The sequence below is a fragment of the Corapipo altera genome, unplaced genomic scaffold, assembly GCF_003945725.1.
Source record: "Corapipo altera isolate COAL_440 unplaced genomic scaffold, ASM394572v1 61167, whole genome shotgun sequence".
In the NCBI taxonomy this organism is placed as follows: domain Eukaryota; kingdom Metazoa; phylum Chordata; class Aves; order Passeriformes; family Pipridae; genus Corapipo; species Corapipo altera.
This window is the reverse complement of record NW_020884949.1, coordinates 1,596,110-1,617,366: the sequence shown is the minus strand read 5'-3', so window position 1 is coordinate 1,617,366 and position 21,257 is coordinate 1,596,110. Positions and strand designations below refer to the sequence as shown.

The window sequence follows — 21,257 nt, the reverse complement described above, 5'->3', positions numbered from 1 at the left end:
GCTGTTGATAAAAGTTTTTTCACACTTGAATTGATCCTTTAAGAATAGCATTACAGGTATCTTTTTTATGCAAGTGTGTATTAATTATCAACCTTCTATCACAGGTGTCCTGCAGGATGCCAGGTGTGCCAGAATTTAATCAGGTAAGAGTACATAAATATATATCTATGATTTTTAAAATGACCTAGTAATAGGCATTCCTAGTCAAGAAAATAATAACAAGAGAAATATTCTTCTTCTTATATGGTCAGAGCAGCATTTCTAGGGGTGTGCTGGAGAATCCTTAGCATAAATGTAAGTAGAATAAATTGCATGATAGCCCTTACATTATCTGAAATAGAAAATTTTATCCAAATACTTTGTGTATGTGAGTTTGTCCTAATGAGGAATGAAAGGCAGAAATGCTTCTTTCAGTGAGACAATTCCAGCTATATCCTGGGTTATATGAAAGAGCATGGGACAAAAGTAATAGAGAACAATAAGAATTATGGAAAGGAGAAGAAGAAAATGAAGAGAGAAGAAAGGACATAATAGAAACATCCCTGATAAAAGGTTTTCTGAAGATTTTTCAACTTCTGTGCAATAAGCATTCTGAGTTCCTGCTTTTGGGAAAGCAAGCAACAAAAATAGCATCACTTTGGTGCTTTCAAGTAGTTTGTGATTTTTTTCAAACAACTTGTATTTTGTGTCTTTTATTAAGTCATTGCTTTCAATCCAACATTTGTCTTTCAGCTGGTGTTACCAAAGAGGTTTTGGTAGTATATATTTATGATAAGAAATTATCAGCTGTTGGAACACAAATTTCAATTTTCCTTGACGTTTGTTTTGTGTTAAAGGCTTCTGAAGGCTGAAGCAACAGAAAACAATGAGTTTCTAATACCTGATGACTAGCAAGCTGATGCCAAGTAATCCTGTCACCTGCATGAGCAGGACTTTTTATTATGCTTCATATTTTATTTTGCTTCTAAGATTTATGTGAAGGGAAGAGTCATGTTTTACAAAAATTAAATAAATTACTCCTTAAAATCAGATGACTGTAAAGGGCTAATATGCAGAATTGTGCTGGCCTGTAAGGCAAATGAACTGCATGGAATCTGTTTAGAAAGTTTCAGCTCCTTTTAAGAGAATGGTCTCGTACATTTTGCTTTAGGGCAGAAGAACAGAGATTCAAAGGTTTTTGCAGGTTTTCTGAAAGTAGAAATGCAGGGGGATTCTAATACTTCCTGCTAACCTGGAGATACTCAGCTGGTTATCTAAACTAGTGTTAATGTGTCCTTCAGAATATAGTAGTTCAATTCTATCTAAATCAAAACTACAGCAGTTCTGTAATCCTCACCCTCTACCCCTGCAGAGTGACCATATTGTTAATTGGTCTGGGAAGCTCAATAATAGAGAAATTACCCTGAAGAGGTGGAAAACCAAACTAAGATTACCTTTCACCAAATCAGCCTCCTAATCAAACACAGTTTAACTGCATGAATGTGAATACTACACTGGGAGAGGGAGGAAGAGAAACAGGAAATGTGCACCCCAGTGGATGGGTTTGTTTTTTTCTTTCCTGTTTCTCTGTCAAGACATCCCGTACCTTTGTGTGCTTTTTATCTTGTAGTTGTTTCTTTCACTTTTTCCTGAGCATTTCATGCTGTTTAAATCTGATTTGTCAGTCTATGTTTGCAGAATGTCTGTGGCTGTCTAACATTCACTTCAGTCAACCGTTATCTTGCAAGTACATTTTCCCAAATGTTAAGTGTTCTTGTCTTCTTGTATATCTCAATGTGTACACAGAGCTTGGTTCTAGGAAAATTTTTCTGTTTGAATAAGGTGAAATAATTTTCACATGATTATTTTGACTGGTTATACTATATTTATTAGATCAGCAATGAAACAGGTTTTGGACCTCCTGAGATCTGTAGTTTTCCACAACAGTCTAAAAATCATGTGAATGTACTTGATGCCTACTATAATTTGATCTGATATTGTAGGCAAATGAAATCTGTTAATGATTTCTTACTCGCAGAGAACTTTCAAGATTTGCAAACAGTTTATGAATGGGTTATGCAACTATTTGCTAATTCTAAGTAGAATGACTCCATTTAGCAGTTGCTAATCAAATTTGAGTAATTGGCACTTTTGTCTATGCTCCCCTAGTGTGTTGAAATGGCCTCGATCTACTCTTCTGTGCAGTACTCACAGAAGCATCCCAGACAGCAGTTAGACTGATCTCATGATATGAATATTCAGAAATGTTGTGCCAAATTTATGCATCCTTATACATCTGAGATGTTCGCACAATTTTTCTCTATATTTGACCTTTAAGGCATAATTTTTGGATATGGCTTCTAAATCGCTGCCTGCTAGGGCACTAGATATTGTAGTCTGACTACTGCAGTTACTTTTACCTCAGTGTTGACCCTCTAGGTTTCTTCTTGTTGCTCAAAGTGTGATTTTTCTAGTAGCCTGCTTTTGTGTTCCTGACAATGCCCCACCCTCTCCAGGAACATGTTCTTCAGTCCCAGCCCCTTCCCAGAGCATGCTCAGCCAGGGGGACAGATGAGGATGCTGTCCCAAGGAGGGATAGAGCCCACCCTCCCGAAGCCATGATTCCACCACTGGGTCATTCTGGAAAAAAGGCTTCTTATTTCCAGCCTCAGCCTCCCATATTTCAGCTGTGCTGCTGCCTCTCACCCTCCTGCCATGCACTACTGAAGAGCCCATCCACATCTTCTGTATCCTCTCCAATCAGTGCTGGGTGTATTGCTGGAGCTCCTGAATCTGTCTCTCCTCCCACCTGAGCTCTCTCCAGTCCCACAGCCTCTTCTCAGAGGACGAGGGCTCCAGCGCCACGATGACCAGGACAGTCACTCTGCCCCTGAAATCTCACCAGTTTGCTGGTGTCTTTTCTGTGTTGGGGGCCCAAACTGGGGGTGGTACCCAGAAAGGGGCTGACAAAGACTGAGCACAAGGGACAGTCCTTGCTGTCCCCCAGCTCTCAGGCCATGTCCTGCTCCCACTACCCCAGGCACCACTGTCCCCCGTTGCTGCCCAGATACATGGATGGCCCTGGCTCAGCTCACGGGCCACCAGCACCTACTACTATGCCCCAGAATTACCCCCTCTCTAGGGCTGCATGTTCCTTCCTTCCCCTCCTCCACATTGCTGGTGGAGAGGCTGAACAGGACAGGCCCTCTACAGACCCTGCGGGACCCTGCTTGATAGTGGCCCCACCACCCAACCAGGTCCTCACCTCTCAGCATGTCATCCCTCCTGGACTGTAATGGCACAGACCAACTACTAAAACCTGGCTAGAGTGGAGGTAAGGTGATATCTGCTGCTCTGTTCTCAAGCCCACAATTATGTTGCAGAAGGCAGTGGGTGGGTCAGTCATCCTGAGTAAATCCTTGTTTACTGCTTCCTGTCACTGTCTGCTTCCTCATGTGCCCAGATGTGTGGAGGTCTTGTTTCTTGATTTTACTTGGAACTGATGGCCAACTGACTGTCCTGTGGTTCTCCAGGATGGCTTTTGCCTTTTGAAGGCAAGTGTGACATTTGCCTTTCTCCATTTATTGGGGACCTCCTTGATATCCACAGCCTTGGACATCTGATGGAAACTGGCTGTTCAGGGACCCCAGCCACCTACCTAAGCACCTTGCGTTGCAGCTTGACAGGTCCCAGGGACATGTGTGGGAGTCAAGTGCCCCTCTGCTCCTCTCCTCTGGCTCAACTATCATCTCAGGCTGTAGTGCCACTCCTCCTTGCACCCTGTCACTCTGCACGCAGCAGCAAACATCACCAAAACCCCCACAAACAGCTGTATGTAATGTTTTGCTATGGCTTCCTCAACCTTCCTGAGAGCTTCTTAGTCTTGGCTATAGATCTTCCAGGTAGCTCAGTGTTACAGTTTCAAACTTTTCTCCGTGAATTTTCTACACTGAAGTGTGGTTCGGCAGGGGAGAGCAAGACTCTGCTAGGAGGAGGTAGGCATCAAAGATTTATTGTTTTCAAGCTCGGATTCTAATGGCCCTCCTGTTGAAAAGCTAATAGCTTTCTCTGCAGAGGTGGGACTCTTTTTGTTTGTTCTGCCCCCTAGGCAGTGGGGCAAGATCAAGTTTCGCTGTATAACCTCGGCTGGTGTACCAGCTCAAAGGGAAGAGTCTACGGGGGACAGAGGGATATCGCGCGAAGGGAGGCGACAGTTAAGGCTGCTGGCACTACTTGTTAGCCCACTTTTGTTGTGCTGCTCGGCTCCTGAGGAGGAGTTCCCTGACTGCGCACCCCTATAGGAGCAGGCCCTGTCCCTTGCCAGTCGCCACTCCCGCTGCTGAGAGGAGCCCGGGAGAGTCCCCACCGCTGCCGGCCGGGGGGTTCCCTTTGAGTGGGGCTGTGTTCCACCCGTGAACCTCTGCACAGCTGCTGGCTGAGGGAAATTTTTCCTGCGTGAGGTGAGCCCTCGCCATGGACCGTTTGGAGCGAGGTACCCGCCCCAGCCCACGCCCTGCGCCGGTGCTGCACACCAGAGCATCCTCCTGCGGGGGCTGCCGCCTCCTGTCTGTTTCCCTCCCCCGCTACCCAACGGGGCACTGACACAGCTCGCGGTCACCATTCTCATTGTTGGCTCCCGGAGCCCAACAGTGGTCCCTGCTGTTTGTGGTTAGAACAGCGCCGAAAGGCGAATATACTTAGTTGTTTAAAGTTTCAGTTAAGGTGTTGATGCTTGTTCTGTTTTTGTTATATATGTTCCGTAGTAAGGGACTGTTATTTCCTTTTCCACGCTTTTTTTTCTCCTAAAGCTTCTTAATTTTCAAAGTTATAATAACTCAGAGGGAGGAGTTTGTTTCTTTTCCTCTTCCTACCTCAGGAAGGTTCCCATCCTCCTTGGCAAACATTTTGTCTTGTGTATCTGAGACACTCAGGAATCTTTAACATCTGCTAGATGGCTAGAGAGACCAAGCATACCTGACTGGAGCAAAGCATGAGCTATGTGGGAAATACCAGCTGTTACTGAATCACACAGGATCACAGCATGGTTTGGATTGGAAGGGACCTTTGAAGACTATCTAGTCCAACCCCCCAAAATTGTTATCAGTGTTCCTCAGGTAGAGAACAAATTCTGTATCCAACAAAACATATTTTTTATTTCATTCAATGTAATTTTGCCATTGTTGAGTTCAACACAGTTAATTTTTATTATATTCCATGTGCAAAAACTGCGATATCCCTCTTTGTAGAAGAGCTGTTTGGACTATTCAGGTGAAGACTCTAGAGTGATATGCAAGTGAGTTTGATATAAAATAATTTTTGTATTTTTAATGTGAGGTGTTGCTGTGGACGGCTGATTGGAGAACACCCAGGAGTACAGTACAGCTGGCCTGTTTATCAGGCTAGTTCACAGAGGGATGATGGAGAATGGTCTGTGCAAAACCACACAGAGATGAGCCCAACAGATGCATTTGGTACAATCAATTTTCAAGATGGAGACCACACTTACCATGCCAAGGTAATAGACACTGTATTTATATGTCCAACTTATTTTTATAATTTCAGCATAAGAAAGACAAAAAGTGATTTTGGGTGAATATCAGAGTGATTGTCTTAAGAGGGCAGGGGACTCTGAAAGTAGGTAGGTTAAAGTCTGTGTATGATATTTTTACATTTGACTTCATGTTAATGTGGTTAAGGATAGGCTGTCTTGTCTGTATTACTCACAGATGTATTTTTGTGCTATCAGTTTTAGTGGTATTATGACACTTCTAATCCTTCACAGAATCTGCAGGACATTAATGCTGAGAACTTTGTAATGTGTTGCAGTTTCTTAGAGTATTTAAAATATGTTTATTTAACCTATTATTATTCTTTCCAGTATATTAGACTCTCTTATGATAGCAATTCAGATCAGCTGTTGCACCTGATGGTTAAAGAATGGCAGATGGACTTGCCAAAGCTCGTGATCTCTGTTCATGGAGGCATTCAAAATTTCAAGCTTCCCTCAAAGGTCAAGAAGGTTTTCAGCAGAGGTTTGGTGAAGGCTGCTGAGGTTACAGGAGCATGGATAATTACAGAAGGCATCAACAGTGGTAGTGTAATTCTTTTTCTTTGTTTCAGTCTGCCTTTGGTGTTTTTTCCCTGCATAAGAGCATATACATTTAGGTCAAATACAGTGAAATTGTTTGACAATTGGTGATATGGTAATACAAAAAAACCCTGTTTTTTTTTAAGGAAAAATGCATAATTCAAAGAGTGGCATCATGTTCCTTTACTGTTGACAGGCATTTGAATATTTTTAATATTATTTTTTATTAAAACTCAGAGTATTCTGCATGTAATAAGGAACACTGTATTTAGCCAGAAGTTATTTGCAGTCAATTTATTTGTTTCATTAAAGTATTTAGGTTCTAAGGACTATAACTGGTCTTTTCAAGACAAAACAGTTTTCAAATCTAAATTTAGCTTGTGTTTTATAATTAAGAAAATTTGAATTAGGATAATCCATTAATTAGCCATTAGTGTCTGAAACTCCCTTTAGAGTACTTTCAAAAACTCAGGGGTCAGTAATCCATGGAACTGAAAGAATTTTACTTCTTTAGCTGGTGAGCTTAGGGGAGAACTGTCCTGTGCATTTATGTAAACAATGAAGTTTTATAGATGTTGAAAGCACCATTAGCAACATACAAGAGTATTACTAATTAGGAATATGTGCTGAGTTTGAAGAATTGGTGCATTATATGTGAACCTTATGATTCCTGAAGTGTACATCAATAACACATGTTGAGTGGGATGTTTTTGTTGAAATATAACCATAGAATAAATTAAGTGATGGGAAAACCTTTCTTGGTGTCCTGGAGTAGGTCTCAGAATATAGAAGAAAAATTATGATTTCATTATCTGTTTAGGAGTGTCCAGGCATGTTGGGGACGCACTGAAAGGCCGTGCCTCACCACACCTGAGAAAGATCTGCGCTATTGGGATTCCTCCATGGGGTGTCATTGAGAACCAGAGGGATCTCATTGGAAAAGATGTGAGTTGGACGGATTTTAATAATAAAAGCCTTCATATTCATGGGATCTTATAGCTTTCTCACATGCTTGATTTTCTTCTTGATCCATTTTCCTGTATTGATACATTTTCTCAGTAACAGAGGCTTAGATTTTACTCAGCAGTGTAAAATCAGCCACTCATTTTACTCAACTATTCATTCTGTGGCATGTTGAGGCACTGTATTTTGCTTTTCATATGTAAATAGTTTTAAAATACTTCTCTTCTTACAGGAAATTGCCATTCCTTTTTCAAATTTTATAATTAATTAGGCAACTCTCTTGTGGTTGCAAATTATGTATCTCTATATTAAGATTCAGAATAAGCAATCAGGTTAATGGTGTACACAAATACACTATTAATATGTGTGATTTTTGTGCACAAATTATAACTTTATATGAGGGCCACTGTGAGGGCACAATCTACTTAACCATGTAAGAGCACTTGAGAGGTAAGGTGAAATCATTCCTGTTAAATGTTAGCTCATGTGTGTTTAAAGGGAATACAACCTAGGGAAACTATGTAATTGTTTTTCAGTTATTGCAAGGATTAGATTGCAATCCTTAGATTGTAATCTAAGTATTGCAAACCTAATCAGAAATGCTTTCTGTGCTATTAATTGTGGTTTGGTTGCTTTTAAGAATGAAATGCTAAGGATGAAATGCAAAAAGCTTGATGGAGGATTTCAGACAATCACAGAATGATGAATACATACATGTGAGGCAACATACATGGTGGTATTTTGTTTGTTTCCTTAAGGGTCTTTTTATTTTGGTTTTCCCAGGTAGTTTGCCTGTACCAGACTCTTGGTAACCCACTCAGCAAGCTGAGTACGCTCAACAGCATGCATTCTTATTTTCTAATGGCAGATGATGGCACAGTAGGCAAGTATGGTAGTGAGATGATGCTCAGGAGGAATTTGGAGAAGTACATATCACTTCAAAAAATACATATGAGTGAGTATTACTGTGGTCATCTTTGTGACTGAAAAACCTATCCTAAAAGTTGTGGAGGTACTTGACATTTCCTGTTACGTGTTATACATCTTGATTTGCAATAGATTTCACTGAGGTCAAATGTTATTAACTGCATGTGTCTTGAACTCTGAATATCAGAAAAATGAAAAGGACAGCATTTTTATATTCATAAAGCATTATGCATTTGGATGAACTCACATATTGGTTTCTTAGTTGCAGAGACATCTAAATGACTCAGATTATTTAGGGAGTATTGAGCATTTGCTCACTTTGCAGTTTTGTGTGGTCTCTGTATCAGCATTAGATACTTTCCCAGCATTTTGCTAGGTGGAAAAGTTGTTACATTCAATGGAATTCAAATCCTTTTTCCTCTGTTCACTACTTTTGTCCTCATCACTCTTATCTATTGAAGCCTGTGATGTCCTCAGGTACAGCAATAAAGACTGGTTGCAAAAGTAATACCTTTAGACAATGTTTGACCGATTGCATAACTTCCACTGTTTGCTTATAGAGTAACTAAGTTATGGTACAGAAATCATTAATTATTTATTACATAGACAAGTATTTCCTTTTAGGCACTAGATTGTACAAATTATTATATCACTTTTACCTAGTCTTTTGAATCTCGAGGTATGTTAAAAAGGCATTGGCAGTTATGATGTTGAACCCTTGCTTCCCTTATGTGCTCACATTATTGAATTTACAAACTTAGAAACTAACTCAATTTTTAATATGTTCATATATAGACTTTCTTGCTCAGATCCTTATGTTTTTTCTTACTGTGAGTATTTACAGGTCAGGCTTTCTGTAGTATTTTCATTTCTATTGCATTGTATTTGAAATTTATTTCTGTTTTTTAAAAAACTCACCCTGCTGCTGCAAAACTTGAGAGAGTCTCTGAAGAAATGCATGATTACCTTTATGGGTATGTAGGTAACCAAATGGATATTGAACACATTTCAAACATCCTTGCATGTGACATCTATCATAAAGGGCAGAGGGACGTTTGGAAGGATATTTTTAATTTCCAGTGCTAGGACCACAGTTTATTCAGGAGTTTTCCAGGGTCTTTTTGATCTGGTTGCAGAAGTTCTGTGAAAGTCTTGAAAAGTGTTTGTCAACTTAGAGATGGTGAAGGCATGATTTCATCTTCATTGAACCATGTATGAGACTCCTTCATGAGTATTTATTTCCCAAATATTTTGAATTTTTTATGTGTGACTGAGACGTGTTTATGACTGATTAGGTGTGTTTTGAAACAGGAATGAGCCAAGGTGTACCCATAGTTGGATTGGTGATGGAAGGAGGCCCCAGTGTGATTCTAATGGTGTGGGAGTACGTGAGGGCCACCCCAGCTGTCCCTGTCGTGGTCTATGAGGGCACTGGCAGAGCTGCAGATATCCTGGCTTTTACCCACAAACACACAGGCGATACAGGGTGAGTATTGGCATAATGGTCCTCCTTCCTGGTCTGCCATACTGGCAGGGACCTGAAAACACCTATCTCAAAACCTCGTATATATTATGAGATAATTTCTAATGCTTCTAGGGGTGACCCCACTATGGCCTTTTGCCAACTTTAACTTCTGTTGAGAGTGGAGTTTATTCCTTCTCTGTCTCAAACTAGTGCTGAAATAGCTATTCTGCCAAATTTACTGGGGCTTTTTTGAAGACAAAAACCTGCATGTAGCTATTTTGAGTTATTATAAAGTTTCTCACCTTTGTGAGAGACACTGTTAGATGACTCCAGTGTTTGCTTGTGTTTTGACTCTATTGTTTCTCCTGCTATTAATGCTCTGTATATGGGCTTGAATTTGGTTGCGTAAAGCTTTTGAGACTAGAGCTGGGATTAGTTGCTGTAGGAACCTCAGACTGCAGCAGGAAGAGGACTAAGTTTCCTTGTCGTTTGCTTTGGTTTACTCAGTGGTAACCCAGATTTGTCACTCTGGTCTAGCTGTAACTCTGTGCCACTACCGGTGCAGTTTCAGCTGCAGGCGCTATTGAACCTACCTTGATGAAAATTTTTCATCCAAACTGGAAAAAAATATATGTATTTGTAAAGCCAATTAATATTATTTGTGAAAGTTTTCAAAGTCAGAGACCTTTTTAGATTAAAAAAATCAAATTTTAAAGAGGTGGTCTGGATTCCTTCTGATTTGAGCAAATAAACAATTTAATAAATTTTGTAACCTAATTGTTTACTTATTGCCCTTTCTAAATATTATTTTGGAGAGGTAGTATTTGCCCCTAGTATGTTCTATTGAGAACTTTTTTCTTCACTTGCTTTTTTCCATATTTGTGATATTTAAAAAAAAAACACCTTCCATTTCAAAAGGAAGTGTGGATGGAAATGTTAATGGAAAGATTAATAAGGGGAGAAAAAGGAGAGATATGAAGTCTAATGAAAAAATAGTGAGCAATTTCATTTTATCTCTATATGATTATTGAAAGAAAGAAAAAATTTGCTAAACTTCCACTGATTTTTAGCTCTTTGTTCACAGACAATCTTTTCAAAATTGTTAACTTATTCATGTGTTATATTTCCAGTAGTAAATATGTATGTCAGAACAAATACCCATGGGAATAATAATTTATGTTATGTGATGACTTTGCTTTGTTATGCTGAAAGAAGGCAGGATTAAGTCAACAGAGAAGTAGAAAAAGAAGAGATTTCCCACATGTCTCTGCTTAGTACAGGTTTCATCTTTTCTGAAGTGACATTTGGGCAGGTAAGAAGTAGCTAAAATATAACTGTTCTTGCTTGTATGTCTGTTTTCCAGGGACTTGTGCCCTCAAGTGAAGAAAGAGGTCTTAGTGATGATTCAAAACACATTTAGTTTGGAACAGAAACAGTCCAGTCATCTATTTCATATTTTGATGGAATGCATGGAACACAGAGAATCCGTGAGTGGGGCTTATGCCCTGAATTTAGGATGTCTTAATTTGGTGTTAACCTTTTTGCTTCTTCTGTGGTGGGTTGGTGCAGACACAGGTATAATATAAAGATAACATGAAGGTGTCTGTGCCAATTTCTATATTGAGTAGCTCTAGAGAGCCCACTTAGTTGACTTCTAAAGTTTCAGCGTTTGTTTATGAAATGACAGCCTTTCTGATTTTAGTAAAAGGCCATATATCTTTGTTTTCACTGGAAAGATCAAGTAATTCCTAGTTTTTTGCTTCTCTAGTAGAGTCTTATTTATAATTTAGAAAGGTTTCCTTCCATTCTTCTACTTAAAACAGAATTTTCCTAGAACTTGTAATGCAATGTACTCTTGTAATTTGCTGGTATGTTTAGGAGCTCAAGTGCTCATTTGCAAGGAGAATCATAGAACCACAGAATGGTTTGGGTTGGAAGTGACCTTAAAGACCATGTAGTTTCACCACCCCTACCACGGGCACGGACACAAGATGAGGTTGTTCAAAGCCCCATCCAACCTGGCCTTGAGCACTTCCAGGGATGGGACATACACAGCTTCTCTGGGCAAGCTGTTCCAGTGCTTCACCCCTCTCATAGTAAATAATTTCTTCCAAACATCTAATTTAATCTACCGTCTTTAAGTTTAAAACTGTTACCCCTTGTCCTATCCCTACAATCCCTGATAAAGAATCCCTCCCCATCTTTCTTGTAGACCTCATTTAGATAGTGGAAGCTAGCTACAAGGTCTCCCTTGAGATTTCTCTTCTCTAGGCTAAACAATCCCAAAGGAGAGGTGCTCTAGTCATCATCTTTGTGGCCCTCCTCTGGACATGCTTGAGCAAGTCCACATCCTTATTATGTTGGGGACCCCAGAGCTGGACACAGAACTCCAGGTGGGATCTCACCAGAGCAGAGTAGAGGGGAAGAATCACAGAATCAGTTAGGTTGGAAAAGACCAACTTTTGACTGAACACCACCATATCAACTAGATCAAGTGTCACATCCAGTCTTTGTGGTTTTTTAAGCACCTCCAGGGATGGTGACTCTATCACCTCCCTTGCCAGTAGATTCCAATGTTTAATCACCCTTTCTGTGAAGAATTTCCTCCTAATGTCTAACCTGAACTCCCCTGGCACAGCTTGAGACTGTGATCCTTTGTCCTGTCACTAGTTGCGTGGCAGAAGGTACCGGTTGACTACAACCTCCTTTCAGGTAGTTGTGTAGAGTGATAAGGTCACACATGAGCCTTCTCTTCTCTAGGCTAAACAACCCCAGCTCCCTCAGCTGCTTATCACAGGACTTACTCTCTAGACCCTTCACTAGCTTAATTTTCTATCTCTGGACTCACTTCAGCATCTCAATGTCTTTCTTGAAGTGAGTGACCCAGAACTGGACACAGGACTTGAGGTGCCACTTCACCAGTGCTGATTACAAGGGGACAATCACTTTCCTAGTCCTGCTGGCCACACTATTTCTGATACATTTCAGGATGCCAAGTGACCTTTTCGGCCACCTGGGCACATGCTGGCTCTTGTTCAGCCTGGTGTCAGCCAGCACCCCAGGTCCTTTTCAGTTGGGCCACTTTCCAACTACTCTATGCCCAACCTGTAGCACTGCATGGAGTTATTGTGGCCAAAGTGTAGGCCCCAGCACTTGGTCTTATTGAACCTCAGGCCACTGATCTCGGCCCATTTATTCAGCCTGTCCAGATCTGTCTTCAGAGCCTTTGTATCCTCTAGCAGATTGACACTCCCACCCAACTTGATGTTGTCCTCAAATTTATTAAAATTTTACTAAATTTTACTAAATTTACTAAAATTACTAAACTTACTAAATTTACTTACACTTGATCCTCTCATCTCATCAATAAAGATATTGGACAGAACTGGACCAAATGCTGCTGGCCATGCTGCTTTTGAGGCAGCCCAGGATGTAGTTGGCTTTCTAGGCTGCCAGTGCAGATTATAGTTCTTGTTGATCCTTTCTCCCACCAACATACCTAAGTCTTTCTTTCCAGGGCTGCTTTCAATTAATTCTCTTCCCAGGCTATATTTGTTCTTGGGATCTCCCTGACCCAGGTACAGGTCTTGCACTTGACCTTGTTGAACTTCATGAGGTCTGCACACTTCTCAAGCCTGTCAAGGTCACTGTGGATGGCATCTCTTCCCTTTAGAGTATCAACACCACTCGGCTTGGTGTCATCCACCAACTTGCTGAGTGTGCATTCGATCCCAGTGTCCATGTCCCCAGCAAACGTTTTAAATAATACTGATTCCAATGCTGACCTTTGAGGGACACTTCTTGTCACTGGTCTCCACTTGGACACTAAGCCATTGACTGCAACACTTCTGAGTGCCACCATCCAGCCAATTCCTTGTCCATGGGGTGGTCCACCAATCAAATCCACGTTGACCTAGTTTAGAGACAAAGATGTTGAGCAGGACATTATCAAATGCTTTGCACAAGTCTGAGTAGATGACATCAATTGCTCTTCCCTTATCCATCAATGCTGTAACTCTGCAATAGAAGCCCATCAGATTTGTCAGGCATGATTTGCCCTTAATGAAGCCATGTGGGCTGTCACCAATCACCTCCTTATTTTCCATGTGCCTTAGCACGGTTTCCAGGAGGATCTGCCCCATGATCTTGCCAGGCAAGAAGCAAGAGCTGAGACTGACTGGTCTATGGTTTCCCAAGTCTTTCTTTCTAGCCTTTTTAAAAATGGTAGTTATATTTCCACTTTTCCAGTTACTGGGAAATTCACCAGTCTGCCACAGCTTTTCAAATATGATGGAGTACCAAGTATTTATTGTAGGAGTAATGACAACTGTAGCAAGGATCACTAAAATGGAAACTACCCAATATGTTTTTAGTATTTTTTGTTTTACTTTATTTGAGTGTCTGTTTTCTAGTTGAAAACTGAGTGGATATCAAACATGTTACATTTCTATATTTCTCAGCTTTAAAGGCTGATCAAAAGGAAATAGACTCATGGAGACTCATGCAGTAGGTTGATTCCAGTTTGCCTGAGATGCCATTGCATTAAAAACCAAAATGGTGCATTTTCTGTCTGAAACAAAGGAAAATTATGTCTGGGCCTTTGGCATTGTTTGTGTTGAAATGTGTATAATTTAATCTACCACAGCCCATACCAAGAAGAAATAACTACAGACTTCTCTGCCTCACCTCAAATAGTATACTTCTGCAATTCTAACAGATAACCATATTTGATGCGGAGTCTGAAGATGAGCAGGACATTGATTTGGCAATTCTGACTGCACTCTTGAAAGGTATTGAAAAATATGACCTATTTTTATCTGATATAGAGTCTCATTGACTTGCCTGTTCAAAGCAAAGGAATGACATTAATGTGTGAAAACTGCTAGATCCTTTACTTGTTTCCTAGGTACAAATATGTCTACTTCAGATCAGCTAGATTTGGCATTGGCATGGAACCAGCTAGATATTGCCAAGAAACACGTACTCATTTATGGACAACACTGGAAGGTACAATTACCTTTTATTTTTCACAATGTCTTTACACTTTACTATGATGACTAATTTTCCATGATTTACATTTGTCAAACTTTAATTAAGAAATAGTTCAATGATTGGAATCAGTGTCCTGTAACCTGCTGTGATTTTGGAGGGACATTATACATAAAACTATGGAATATTCAACTGCAGAGCGCATCAGATCTCATCTGTTTCTCCAGAGAGGAGTTGACAATTATCAGTTGTCAGGGATATTTCATTTTAGCCCAAAACATTCTTTTCTCCAAAGATGTAAGCTCTGAAGGAATGTTGCATCTATTTTCCTCGCTCTAGACAGAAATACAGAAATCACAGTGTAAATCACCAGGTTAAAAAAAAGGTAAAATTAACTGTGGTAACGTTATCTTAGAGACCGTTTCTTAGGAATACCCACAATGAAGGCAAGCCATGATTTAGACCTACATTAACTATATCTATGTGAAAGAACATAAAGTAGGAATTAAATCAATCCCATAAATTGTGGTTTCCAAGTTTTCAGGTGTAATCCAGTATTTAAGTATAACCTCCCTTAGCAAGTTTTTTTATGTACATAACATGATTTTTATATATGACAAATATAAAACTCTATATGCCTTAACATGTTTTTCCCATTTTTATAAAAGTTAGTATTTTGCTCAAGAAATAATATCTGATGATCCCAGAAGTACTTCCTAAGTTTTCCCTGCCAAGAATTACAAGGTTGATTTTTCCAGTCCCAAGTGTGTCTTCTTCTTTAAAATGTAAATTTTGAAAAAGATACAGTTGTATATATATATATGAGTGGCCATAGCTGACTGTTTACCACAACAAGAGACCTGAATTTTTTGTCACCAGCCCATACTTTCCTGTGGTATATAAAGCTGAAGGAGGATTATGCCTGAGATATCTACAATTAAACATCCATGAATTCAATATTGGATATTAGGAAAAATTTGTTCCCCAAAACAGTTATCAACCCTTGGAACAGCCTACACAGGGTGTGGTTGAGTCACCATTCCTGTAACTATCTAAAAGACATGTAGAGATGTGGCACTTCATGACATGGTTTAGGGATGGACTCGTCAGTGTTAGGTTTGCAGATTGACTTGATGATCTAAAGATCATCAGACTAAGTGATTCAATGATTCTGTGTGTATGGGAAGTAAGGCGTAACATCTTCCTAGTCCCCACCTCTTTAACACACAAGAGTTTAGAGAACTATTGAACAGTTCAGCCTCTTTATTCCTGGCTCTTCCAAGGTGAGTATCTGTTCAGTTTTCCCATTTTTCTGACCATATTTTCTGCTCTTCTGTGTGCTTTTTTCAGATGTAAAAGTCGTCTATTGAGACAGGCAGACCAGCACTGTACTCAATTTTCTAATTTAGATATTTAGTGAAATACTAATATTTTACAGGTTGTTCTCTATTTATCTAAGGATAATTATCTAAGAATAAATCTAAGATAACTATCTAAGAATAATTACCTAAGGATAAATCCTTATAGGTTGTATGCTTTTTTTACTGGTTTCTAACTTGTATTCATGCCTTGAGAAGGTAGTTCTGCTAGAATTTTAACCTTGCTTCCACTTACTCTACTGTATTTACCCATTTTCTACTGTCTTCCATGATGCTGTTACAGGGGTTGAATTCAACTGTACTTCAGTTCTCTGGAACTCTTAGGTGAATACATTTTGCTACCAGTTTATGGATGACTTCTATAGTCTTTTCTACCGATGCTTCAATTTGACACAGTTCCTCAGATTTATCTGCCATAAAGAACGGCTTCAAGTATACAACTTTCCCAAACTGTTCTGTAGTGAGCAGTGAGGCAGTGAATTAGTTTACTGTGTCTGCAATAACCTTACGTGTTTCTTTTATACTCTGATTATCCTCTGACCTTATAGATCCACTGGCAGGACCCCTACTCCCACTTCTCTGCTTCTGATATGTTTGAAAAAAATCTGTGTACCTATTCATATCTATTTCAGTACAATTGTTCAGCAGCATTTGATATGAAAAGCCATTGTCAAATAATGACTATATTCCCCACTTTCAGTAAGACATAAAGATCTCATAATAAATAAGCCTCAGATCTGTTGCTTCTCCAAGCAAAAATTAAAATGACATATACTCCTGAAAGTTTTTCTTTTGACTGAGCAGAAAAAAATAATCTTAAATAACAACTACTTTCTTTTTGCACTGAAAAAAAAGTATAAGCACAGTATTTAAGTTACACCTTTAAATTAGTTGCTTTCTAATTAAAGAGGTGTAACCCTCTGACTGTCAGGAACTGCCGGACCTGCAATCATCAGAGGCTACAGCTTCTGCAGGGTTATTGTGACTGTGTATTCAAATTTTGAATTATGTTTTTAAGCAGCAATTTTTAGGTGATTGTAGAGTCTTAGTATATTTCTGTCTATGTAAGTGTTTCAAGGAAACATGCACAGTTAGGCACAGATTGTGGCCATTTCTTTTAGAACTCTGGTCCTAGAAGTTCAGAAGGTAAAGACTGTAATGAGCTGTAATTATGTTTCTGCTCAAATGTCAACTCAATCTCAAATGGACTTCACACCAAAGAATGTCATTCTAGTAGTTACCGAATAGCTGCCTAAACCTCTTCAGACACACTGCCAGCTCAAGGAATGACTGCTACAAGAAATTTAATACAAGAATGGTCAGTCACTCTGAGATATTTCTGGAAGAAACACCAATAATTAAGGATCAGTGCATAAGTATTCTTTTTACATGTGAAAATTCTGTCATATTTGTTGGTCATCTTTTGACATAATTTCTGTCAAATGTCAATATGTACGCAGAAAGGACTAACTTCAGGCTAGGAGTAACACCTGCCCCAGTGCCATCCTCCTCATTCTGCTCACGCCACTGCATTTCCTGTGCATATATGTTCTGTAGAAAAACTTTATATGAATTTATATGAACCTCCTATGTCTAACTCCTTTGCTATTTTGAATGTAGAAACCTTGCTGAGCTCTGCGCAAGTGCCATGAGTACAGTGCTTTCACTGTTTGGACACTATTGTAGGTAGATTGCTGTTTCATGGTTTCTTTAAGAGAGTTTATTCTAATACATGTTGCCTCTTATTTGAAAAAAGTCTACTTTAAAGAAATTTCAGTTCTATAGAGAGATTTTGAAATAGAGTATCTTGAAATATCTTTTGTCATATGTCAAAAGAAAGGCTTTCCTCCACCCTATGCATTATCCTACATTGGCGTTTGAAGTGACTTAGAGAGTAGAGAATGTATTATCAGAGTCTAGTTGTAAAGTTACATTCGTAGAGGTCTCTGCAGATGTTGGGTTTATGGTAACTCAGTTTTGCTTCTCCTCTTTGTTGGATATTTTAACACAGATGCTTCCTCCTGCATATTTTTCTTTTGTACTCTACACTTTAAAGAAACATAGTCATTTTGGTAAAGGGATTATTAGCTGTTCAGGAATGTTTTATTTATTTCCAAATGTAATTTTCTAAGCTTTTCCTCCAACTCTGTCCATTTGGAGGTTGGTGCCTTGGAACAGGCAATGCTGGATGCTTTAGTGATGGACCGCGTGGATTTTGTGAAGCTGTTAATAGAGCATGGAGTGAACATGCACCATTTTCTTACCATATCTCGTTTAGAAGAACTCTACAATACGGTGAGTATTTGGAATTCCAGTGTACAACTGGAAATTAATGGGTTTTGCTAATTTTTGATTGTAATGTGGGATTTTTGGGTTGGTGTACCAGCTAGTTATTTTTGATTCACTGTCTTAAACCAGACTGAGTATTCACAGGAAGCTTATGAGAAATATGTTCAGATTTAAATCCGGTAAAGACATGCTTGTCTTGCTGAAAATGCTATGTTGTTTAGACCAAAGCTATATCAGCTTCTTTCTAGAATATGTCATGATTTAAGATAGTAGATGTGTTGCAGATTAGTGTTGAAATATTTTTGAAGAGACTTGTGTGTAGATGTTAAATGAGGAGAGCTTCAATTGCAGTAGCTTATTTTGAAGATTTTTTAGCTGATTTCTTTTACTGTATTGATTTTCTAATGTAGAGTGGCATGTTTGTTTACTGTCTTTTCTTTTCACACCACAGAAACAAGGACCATCAAATCTACTTTTATATCACCTAGTTCGAGATGTGAAACAGGTAATAGACATAGGAAAAGCTGGGGAGCAAAAATGGTAGCTTAGAACTTCAGTGTCCACTGGCACACTGCTATTAGATAACACAGGGAAATTTTAGGAATAGAAGTGATGGGCTCATTATTATGGTCCTATATCTGCTAAATGGTTTTATCTTAATCCCACTGATCCCCTAAGAAATTAACTAGCACACTTCTATTGAGACTCCCAAGGATCCTGTACTTTAGTTTCAAAGTCAAGCAGTTTGTGTAGATCAGACTCTCTTTCTCAAATTACTAATGTGACATTATGAAGTGATTGTACAAAAGACTTAGTGAATTAGTGCAATAACTACTGTCATTGTTTTAGGGTTTTCCTTTTTTCCCCCAAGCTAAAATATTCTTTCCTTGTTGAGCAATAACAAAAAGATACTGTGACAAAATATAATGTTGTTTTAGAGTGTTGCTTTGCCTAGGAGAACAGAGGGTGGCAGTGGATGACTACTGCATGTAGAACTGGCTCCATTAGTAATTTAGTGTCAGCCTTGTTATTTGGGTACATCAGTAATTTATTTCATGCTTCTGTTATCTGTTGTACCTCACAGCACTGCTTAGCCAGGAAGGGATGAGCTGTTACTTACGCATCTCGACTTCACTGCAGGGGATTCCTAGATCCAAAAATAGATTAATTGGCTAGTTCTTTCCAGGGTATGAATGCTAAGATAAAATCCTAATCTTTGCACAGTTCTGTTGTATTTGTGGTGTGATTTTATTATTGTGGGTGATTTTCATGTCAATCTCATTTATGGTTCTTTAGATAGATGTATGGTATTCTAGTCTCCATAACAAACTGTTTTGTGTATTTTCCCTTATTGATGAGCATATTCAAGGTCTGATTTATGTGAAAGATCTGGAAGAGCTCAGTGTTGAAAAAACATCTAACTTATCCAAGCTGAAAAATCTGTCTCCCTCACTGATACTGAAGTAATTGATATGACCCCTCTCCTAAAATCCATGCCCTGTATGTATCTCAGGACACTTCGGGAAAACTCAGCGTGTGATCTGAAGAGAAACTTTTGGCACTTAATATATATTAATGGAATTTATGTAAAAATTATCTGCACAATATCAAAACTTTCTATGCCATTGTGTAAGCTAAATTTACTTGGGATCTGCACTCATAGCTAAATGCTGTAAACCCTTTTTCACTGGAGCTTCTGTTAATACGCGTAAGTGCTCTGTTAATGAGTCATGCAGTTGCAGTCTACTATGGTGACACAGTAGGTGGGACAGTCACCAGAGTGATGTGATCATGGATTTCAGAATATTTTCTCCATTAGGGTCACCACCTTTGATGCTGCTTCATTTGAATGGAGATACATTGCAGTCTACTCGAATATCATAAAATGTGAGGCTTAGTGCAGAGAAGTATCTACAAGTATAGGTAGTCAGAAATATTTACCTAACTAACTCTCAATGACAGAGCTGAAAAGCTCCATTCTGTGAGATGTGCTTTTGTCCTAGAGTGTTCAACATGTTGAAGCCTTATGCTACTCAAGGCTGGGTGGCCTTAGCTGACTGTACTGAGGCTTGCTATTGAAGTCTATTGAAAAAAACCCTCAGTCCAGAAGAAAGACTTTTCACAGTCTGAAAGGCATGTACTGCTAGGAATACATAATGTCTCAGATCCTATTTATGTACAGGCCCATTTTTCACTTTAAAGACTTGCACTTTAAGGTTTCACCAATAATTTTCACATCTATGTGGAAAATAATCTGTTCTTCAGAGAATTTGTCACAAACCAAAGGGTGTGGGAAGGACAGTGAAGCTACTTTAAGCAGAAGTGGTGAGAGATTCAGAAGGTAGAGCTAATGCACATACAGTTTCTGTCCTAGTTGACAAGAGACAGTCTTGAGCCTTTACAAGGGATTTCCAGTCTCCAGGAACTATCTGCAAGATTAAATACATGCTTCAGCTACTTCTTGATTTTTAATTAATGAATGAGCTTAAAGACCAAATCACCTCATGCTAGTTGTCTCTTGTTATGAGGAGAAGATTTTTATCTGTCTCTCTGATGTTCGTGATTGTCCTGAAGAACAACTACCCTCACAGTTGAATGAAGCCGGTCTTGGGATCATGCAGTATATGTCCCTATGCAACATGTGTGCAGTGAACTGAAAATGGGATGTGCCTGTGTTCTCTTTCCAGGGGAGTTCCATATGCCTAATGAATGTATACAGTTTCCTGAGAGCAGGAACTCTCAGTTGCACATTTTTCCAGACTACCTCTTAGTAGGGCTCTGACATGGCTGACTGTGGTATGTAATAGCATCATGAAAAGTTTGTGACATTTGGTGTTTCAGAATACCCTTCCTTTGGATTACAAGATATCACTGATTGATATTGGACTGGTAATAGAGTACCTCCTTGGTGAAGCTTATCAGAGCAGCTACACAAGGAAGCATTTCCGAATTCACTACAATGATCTCTACAGAAAACATAAGGTAATTTCTTCAAAATTACTACCACTGGTCTTCAAGAAAAGCCAAAATGTGACACCTGAAAATAGCTCAGATTGTCATTGTGGTTTGCCTGAAGAGCATCAGTTAAAGGTATGCCAGACTTGTCTGTTTTATGAATCTCTTTACCAGCTGTGGGGAGGTTGCAAATAAAACAGACAAGTCCCTAAGAGTACCAATT

At 39.2% G+C, this 21,257-nt stretch overlaps 1 protein-coding gene across 2 annotated transcripts in view; it reads left to right on the top strand.

The window, feature by feature from the left end:
* The window catches only part of LOC113956381 (transient receptor potential cation channel subfamily M member 6-like), a 36,388-nt gene extending 22,191 nt beyond the window's left edge, over positions 1-14,197 (top strand). The window contains exons 3-10 of one of the 2 annotated variants that reach the window (XM_027662892.1): positions 105-143; positions 5,314-5,494; positions 5,858-6,071; positions 6,888-7,012; positions 7,814-7,985; positions 9,269-9,443; positions 10,786-10,909; positions 14,068-14,197. In XM_027662892.1, coding sequence (XP_027518693.1) covers positions 105-143; positions 5,314-5,494; positions 5,858-6,071; positions 6,888-7,012; positions 7,814-7,985; positions 9,269-9,443; positions 10,786-10,909; positions 14,068-14,136 — 1,099 coding nt within the window. In that variant the 3' untranslated portion in view covers positions 14,137-14,197. Of the gene's footprint in view, positions 1-104; positions 144-5,313; positions 5,495-5,857; positions 6,072-6,887; positions 7,013-7,813; positions 7,986-9,268; positions 9,448-10,785; positions 10,910-14,067 lie in introns of those variants that run through there. The other variant, XM_027662893.1, reaches the window with a different exon arrangement.
* Positions 14,198-21,257: the final 7,060 nt, after the last annotated feature.